The 7,377-nt window shown below is 54.4% G+C and overlaps 2 protein-coding genes across 2 annotated transcripts; both read left to right on the top strand.

Moving 5' to 3' along the window:
* Positions 1–118: 118 nt before the first annotated feature.
* On the top strand, positions 119–4,873 carry CAOG_02306 (hypothetical protein; the record flags this gene model as incomplete). Its single annotated transcript, XM_004349006.2, has 4 exons — positions 119–949; positions 1,676–2,365; positions 2,603–2,797; positions 2,919–4,873. Exons 1-4 carry the CDS (start codon positions 406–408, stop codon positions 4,871–4,873), a joined length of 3,384 nt encoding a protein of 1,127 aa, XP_004349056.2. The 5' UTR covers positions 119–405.
* A 261-nt stretch (positions 4,874–5,134) lies between these two features.
* CAOG_02305 (hypothetical protein) lies at positions 5,135–7,205 on the top strand (the record flags this gene model as incomplete). The annotated part of the gene is made up of 1 exon (XM_004349005.2): positions 5,135–7,205. A coding segment is annotated over one exon (1,960 nt), but the record flags the coding sequence as incomplete, so codon positions are not given.
* Between the last annotated feature and the right edge of the window lie 172 nt (positions 7,206–7,377).

The raw sequence follows: 7,377 nt of genomic DNA, 5'->3' as shown, positions 1-7,377 counted from the left end.
AGTGCTCACTTGTGGTTGAAACGGGGTTGGTTCTGAACCTGTTGGGTCTTGCTTGCTTCAACCAGAACTGCATTGACAAGGATGAGATTCGTGATGGATTTGTTGTTGGATTCGAAATCTTGGCAAATCTGTAGTTTCGCTTCGTTCGTTCGTTCGCTCTCACATTTTACGTTCCACGCGCCCACACTCTTTGGCTCACATTATACGATTGCACATGTGCTATTTCGTATTTCTGTATCATCCGCACTGGATCATCTCAAAGTCACTCTTGTATTCTCATTCACGCTCAATCCGCTTCCAAGTCATCTCCTTCCTTCTCCTCCTCCTTCTTCTTCTTTGTCTCTTGCTTTCCCCTCCAGTCTCCTTCCCCTTTCTCTTTCGGTTTTTTGCAAACACGCTTTGGCGATGGCGCAGTACGGCCTTCCGTCCGACCTGGCGTCTGGCTTTGGCGCTGGCAATGGTTCTGGTCTGCTCATGCAGCAGCAACAACTGCAACACCACCAGCCACAGCAGCAGCAGCACCAACAAGAGCTGGCAGCAGCAGCCGCTGATCCAGCAGCGTCGTCGGCGGCGAGCGGCACGAAAAATCGCAAGAAGAGCGGTGCCACCCAGGAAGCCCAACGGTCTGCCTCGGCATCAGCACCAGCAGCAACAGCATCAGCAGCAGCAACATCAGCAACGCGACGCCGCAGCAACGGCAACGGCAACGGCAACGGCAACGGCAATGCAGCAGCAGCAGCAGCCGCAGCAGCCGTGTCTTCCGCTGGATCGGATGAAGAGCTGTACTGCCTGTGCAAGAAGCCGTACGACTCGTCGCTGTTCATGATTGAGTGCAACGTGTGCCACGACTGGTTCCACGGCGAGTGCGTGAATGTGACTCCCGCGCAGGCCGACTCGATTGACAAGTACCACTGTCCAGCCTGCGCCAACACACACGGCCCGTCCAAAGGTAAAAGCGTCTCCTTCTCTCTCTCCCCCCCTTTTCCTCGCTTCCCCTCTTTCTGCCCAACCCTAACCCTAACCCTAACCCCCCACACACACCACTCCCGACCTGAGCACGATCCTCCTCCCCCCTCTTCGACGATTGAGCAACGAGAGTCCTTTCTCTCTTTTTTTTTTTTTTTTTTTTTCTTCTTCTTTCTTCCTTTTGTTCCCCTTTTTGCTCTCTGGTTCTGTCGCTGCTTCTGGGCTCGGAGAGACAAGAACGACGACGATTTTTGCAGTCGTGCGACGCTGGTCGGGTTTTCGAGGCTCAGAGTGCGCGGTGCGGTGTCTGGTTGATTCAACCGTAGCAATGAAAAGAAGCGCAGAAAACGCCATTCAAACGCATTGAGCAGCACCATGGTGCAGGGCTTTTGACTCTCGCCGCCCCCCCCCACCTCGATCAACATCCACTGGGGCACAGGGGGGGGGGGCTTTCGTCATGGGAGCGATGGAGCGGGGCGACCCCTTCCCCTCCCTGCGCTCAGCTTCCATCCATTTCAATGGATGCTCTTTTCATCAATCCCAATCCAAATTGTTCCAATTCCATGTTTTCTTCTACCTGTCAATCTTCTCGCATTCAACCCAATTGACGGAGAAAGGTCAACATCGACAACGACTCACACTCACGATTGTTTCGTTTCTGGTTTGGTTATGAATTCCCCGCCTTCCCGCCCTCTCTCTCTCTGCGCAGCGAAACGCAAGAAGGTGAAAAAGCCATCCATCTTTGGCCGACCAGCAGAAGAGTCGGACTCGGATTCCGAGGCCAACTTGGACGCGGCGCTGCAGCCCGGTCGCCGCTTTGTCGACCAACTGAAATCGAAGGCGTTCGCGCCAATGGAGCAGTGCGTGGTTGTGGAAGAGGCCGCGGTGGTCACCCCACTCTACTTTGCAACGAAAGGCTTTTCCAAGCCATTGCTGTTTCGCTCGTCGGCGGGCTTGGACATGATGATGCCGCCGCCATCATTCACAGTGCAAGATGTGCTGGAGCACGTCGGCTCCAGCCGCAAGCTCGATGTGATGGATGTGGCAACTCAAAAATCAGAGACCATGACCATGGGCGCGTTTGCCGCGTACTTTCAAACACCCGCCGCACAGCGTGATCGCATTCTCAATCTCATCAGTCTAGAGTTCAGCAAAACCAAGCTGGCCAAGCGCGTTTCGGCGCCTCGAGTAGTGCGTGAGGTGGATTGGATTGACGTTGCGTGGCCCAGAACTCTGGCAGAGTCCAAGCCCCAAGTCCAGCTGTACTGTCTCATGGGCGTTGCCAACAGTTACACCGACTTCCACATTGATTTCGGCGGCACGTCTGTGTGGTACCACGTACTCCGAGGCAAGAAGATCTTTTTACTTTATCCCGCCACTTCCCGAGACCTTGGAAAAGGTTGAAATTTGGACCAGGTCGCATCAGCAAAGTTCCATCCTTCGTGAGTGATCTCGTTACACGTGCTACAGGTCACCTTGATGCCGGGTCGAAGACCATGTTCATTCAAACTGGTAATGGTTGAGCCTTGTCCAAGGGGGGGGTTTCTGTTGTCGGTTTTACTGGATTTCTGCTTTTGGATTCTGCTTTTTTTTTTGTTTGTGTCTGACTTGGTGAATTGTCCCCCTTGTTGATCAGGCTGGATTCATGCTGTATACACTCCCGAAGATTCGCTAGTGTTTGGCGGCAATTTTCTGCACTATTACGGCATGGATATGCAGATGCGCGTTTACGACATTGAGCGTCGCATCAATGTGCCCAAAAAGTTCACCTTTCCCCGATTTGAAGCATTGAGTTGGTATGCGGCCAACTGTTTACTGTTGCAATGGAACGGTAAGTCTCACGCAACACACAGATGACCAGTAACCTCCATTCTTGTTTATTGACACGTTTTTTTTTTGTTTTTTTTTTTGTTTTTTTGGTTTTGGTTTTGGAAACAACGTGACCGCAACAGCACAACGCTACGTTCCTTCATGGATAGTGCCAGGGCTGCGTGGACTGGTTGAAGGCCTATCCAACTGGATTAGCAAGAAAACGTGCATGGAGAATGTACCCGCCGACATTTGCCCTCAGGCTGTCGTTGTCGGTCTGGCTGGATACCTTGACGTGTGCAACGCTTTGCTGCCCCCTTCGGCGCAAGCCACGGCAATGCCCACGATGATTCGCATCGACCCCATCCAGCACAACCAGATTGCCTCTGCTCAGATGCAGGCGCAAATGCAAGCCCAGAATTCCTTCTTGCAACAATCGTTGCAGCAGCCACAGTTTCAGCACTTGCCGCAACAGCAATCACAACACCAACCACAGCAGCAACCACAACAGCTCCTACAGCTCTCGCAGCAACCGCATGGAACATCCGAGCAGCTCCTCTTTCAACAACGATTGCAAACACAACAACCGTCGCAGTATCCTCAGCCTCAATTTTTCGCCTCGCGGTCTGGTCCTTCCGCTGGGCTGTCTGTGCCACAGCAACAGCAACAGTACCCATTCTCTCAGCAGCCGCTTCAGATGGCGCAACACATGCCCATGAAGCTTGACCCGTCACTCCAATTCAACCAGCTGCAGCAACAGCCCTTCCAATCCAATTCCTATCTCACGCACCAACCGAATCAAATGCTCCAGAATTACCAGACACAGCTGCAACAGCAGCCTCCATTCTTTGGAGCACAGCAACACGTTGCTTCCATGAACAACAGCAACAACAGCAGCAGCGGCAACAGCAGCAACAATAGCCCTGACCCTAATCTTGTGGCGAGCACTTTTTCTCGCGCGCACACCGCACACGACGTGGCGGCGCAGCTTGCTCAAATGCACGAGCCACGCGCATCGCGAGGAGATATCGAGGAATCTGCTGCGGCCACGCTTGCTGCTTTAATGGGCACTCACGCTTCGCCTGCGCTCTCACAAGCCTCTCTGGGGCCTTCTGTGTTTGGCGAAGCGGCAAATGCCGCGCCCCATCGCGTCCGGCTGAGCTCGAAGCGCTCCGAGGCTGACGAGAGTGCCGACAACAGCAGGCTGGCACTTGCCAGCGCTGGCGCCGGACCCACGCGACTCAAGCTCACTTCCAGACGCCAGTCAGAGAATGGCAGTATCGGCTCGGCCGATCCTATGAATACGGGAGACGAGTCAGATGGCGAGGACACACCGCGAAACTCGGAGTCTACCAAGCTGCACTTGAAGCGCGAAAATGTCAAGGTGCGTTTGGTTCGCCCCCGCACACAGAGTCAGACGACCGCCGGCACTACCAACCTGGACGAAGAAGCGGAATCCCAGGAGCCTGCTGATGACGAACATGCAGAGAAGGCCCACAGCGACGACGAGGGCCAGACCCAGCGCCGGTCTTCCCGCCGTTCCTCGTTGCCAGAACGCTCGTCATCACGCCTGCGTCCGCGGACCCCTTTGACCAAGCAAGCAAAGCGTCGCGGAAAGTCTGCTGGAGACTCTGACAGCGAAGCAGGCACCGCCGAAAGCGACGAAGATGATGTCGACGGGGCTGCAGACGCTGGAAAGACTGACGCGGACGATGACTTTTCGAGCGAGTCGAATGGAAAGACTTCTGACAAATCGCGTCGTGCAACAAGGAATGCTACGCACCAAGACAAAAAGACCAAGATTGCCGATGACGCAGCAGAGTCTCCTGCTTCTCCCAAGCCAGACACCAGTGCCCCCACTACTACCGCTAGCAGTGCACCAACCACCACTACCAGCACCACCACTCCCACCACTGGCAGTGCACCACCCGCCGCTGGCAGCGTGCCAACTACCACTGGCAGCGCACCACCAGTTGCTGTCGCTCGCCAAAACAGCAGCGGCAGCCTCACTGGCAACTCTTCAGCCCAGAAAAAGCCTGCCAAGAGTCTTGATTTGCGCTCAAAGTTGGCACAAGGCATGCGCATGGGCCGAATCTGAGAATTGGATTGATTTTTTTTTCACTCTTTCTCTATTTTTCTCGTTTTTTTTTTTTCTTTCTTCTTCTTGTTGATCAATACATATCCAAGCCTTTGAAGTGTGCATTCTTTATCTATCTTCACACTCCCTGCTGTCTTTGTTTGCCCCGCGTCGTTTGCATTTTGATTTGGCGCGCAAAAAACGCAGTCCATTTGAAAAACTGTTTGAAACACTTTCATTTTGAAACAGTTTTTTTTTTTTTTTTTTTTTTTGCTTGCACACCATGACCGATACGAGCGATGCTGCCGCGCGGATTCAACGCCTGCGCACTGAGCTAGACGAAGTGAACAGCATTCTGCGTGCCAAGGAGTCTGACTTGATTCTGTCTGCGCAGCTTGGGCAGGCGCTGCTGGAGAGCAACAACCAGCTCACCGCCCAGCACGACCAGGCCGTTTCAGAGCTGTCGTCCCGCATCGCGGGGCTCGAGAACGCCAACCACCAGCTTCAAGTGCAGCTGGAAGCTTCGAGCCGAGGGCTGGCCAACGCTCGACGCGACCTGGACCGCGAATCCGTGGTCGCCCGCGAGGAGCTTGAAACAGAGCGACAAGAGCTTCAGCAACGCGAGCGGCGCCAGGCTCAAGTCGTCCAGGACCTGACGACCCAGCTGGAACTGGCCCAGGCCGACACGGAGGAGCAGCGGGCTGCGTTTGCAAAGCTCCAGGCGGCGCACGAGCAGCAGGGATTGGCGCTGATTCGCACAGAGTCGGCGGTTCGAAATGCTGAGCTCGCCCGAAAGCGCATGCGAAGCAAGTGGTTGCGCCTGGCGACCGACCCGACTCGAGATTCAGAGCAGTCGCCGCCGAGTGCGCGGGGCAGCGCGTCGAAGGATGCAGCAGACGCAGACGCTGAGGACCAAGTCCACGACGAGAACAACAACAACGAGAATGAACCGGACGACGACGCGGATGACTTTGCCATTCAGCGTGTGTACGAGCTGGAAGAGGCCCTCCTCAAGACCAAGGTGCTCAGCGAAGAGCGACAGTCGCGCATCCAGTCGCTGGAGACGACAGTTGCGACTCAACTGTCCGAGTCCAAGCACTTGAAGGCCAAGATTGGCGGACTGATGGGAGCCGCCCAAGAGCACGAAGCGCAAATCATTTCGCTGACCAATACGATCGAGTCCCAGCGTCAGCGAGTTGAAGATCTCGAGTTGGAGTGCTCTCTTGAAGCCGACCGGCGCGCTGGCAAAATGCAGACCGGAAGGTCGGTATTTAGCGATGTCGAAGACCGCCGTGCCGAGCTGGAGCGTCAGCTCGCATCCACCACAAGCACCCTCAGACAGCTCGCCAAGAGCTTTGATCTCGCTCGCCTGCAGAATCAAAAGTTGAACGCGCAGCTGAACAACATGCTCCAGATGCAAGGCAGCAAGGCGGATCAAGCGAAAATGACGCGCCTCGAGCAAGACAACGCGCAGCTCCAGAGCGAAACGCGCCAGCTCTGCCTGCAAATCGAGCTCTTGGAGGACGATAAGAAGCACATCCAGTCCCAACTGGTGAAAGCTAGGGCAGTCATGGGCACTGGCTCCTCCTCCGCCAGTTCCGGATCCAAGTCGTCGTCGTCGTCGGGCCGTGTCATTGGAGAGTTTGGTGCCGGAGGCCTCTCTGCAGAGCACAGTGCCTACATTGAGTACCTGGAGACCGAGGCGGAAACGGCTCGAGCGGCCCTCGCGACCAGCAAGAAGGAGCTCCGCACTCGCCAAATGCTCCAACTGAACGACATCAACCGGGTGCGCGATCTCGAGACGCAGAGCTATCGCCAAGCAACTCAAATCGAAGAGCTCCGCAAAGAAAACGTGCAGCTTAAAATCAAGCTGGATGAGACGCTTTTGATGCAGCAGGTGGAGTCGTCGACAAACGGCATTGAGCCGCAGCAATCGCAGCAATCGCAGCAGCCGCAGCAATCGCAGCAACTCCAGCAGCCCCAATCACGCCCGCACGAAGCACTTCCATCAAAGGAGGCGGCTGATACACAAGCTCCATCGCCACCCACGGTTCAATCCAAGACTTGCCCCATTCCTGACTTGGAGAGCGAGAATTTGAACGCTCCGCAGCTCGTCCAGGCATCTAATCCCCCAAATGCAACTGCAAAGAAGAGCATTGCGAGAGCAGAAGAGCCTTCAGCACGAGTGATTAACATTAAGCAGGCCAATGTCCAAACCGAGCCTGCTTGCGTTCAGCAGTAACAAGTAGCTGTTCACTGAATTTCGCATCATTACGCAAATTTTTTGCTGTTGTTGCTGTTGTTGTTGTCATTGGGTACTACTGATGTCTCGGTCCAATACAAACTATTGTACATTTTCAAATGGCTAAATACAAGCGAAGCATAAATGGAGCAGATATCAACAGAGCAGCGAGAGTCAGAAAAAGAAAGAGAAGAAGAGGAAGAAGAAGAGGAAGAAGAAGAAGAAGAAGAAGAAGAAGAAAAACAAAACAAAGAGAACTAAGACACAGACTTAGAAACAAACA

Source organism: Capsaspora owczarzaki (assembly GCF_000151315.2).
Source record: "Capsaspora owczarzaki ATCC 30864 unplaced genomic scaffold supercont2.3, whole genome shotgun sequence".
Lineage (NCBI taxonomy): Eukaryota > Filasterea > Ministeriida > Capsasporidae > Capsaspora > Capsaspora owczarzaki.
Note: the sequence above shows the minus strand (reverse complement) of the source record. Positions and strands in the feature narration are given on the sequence as shown.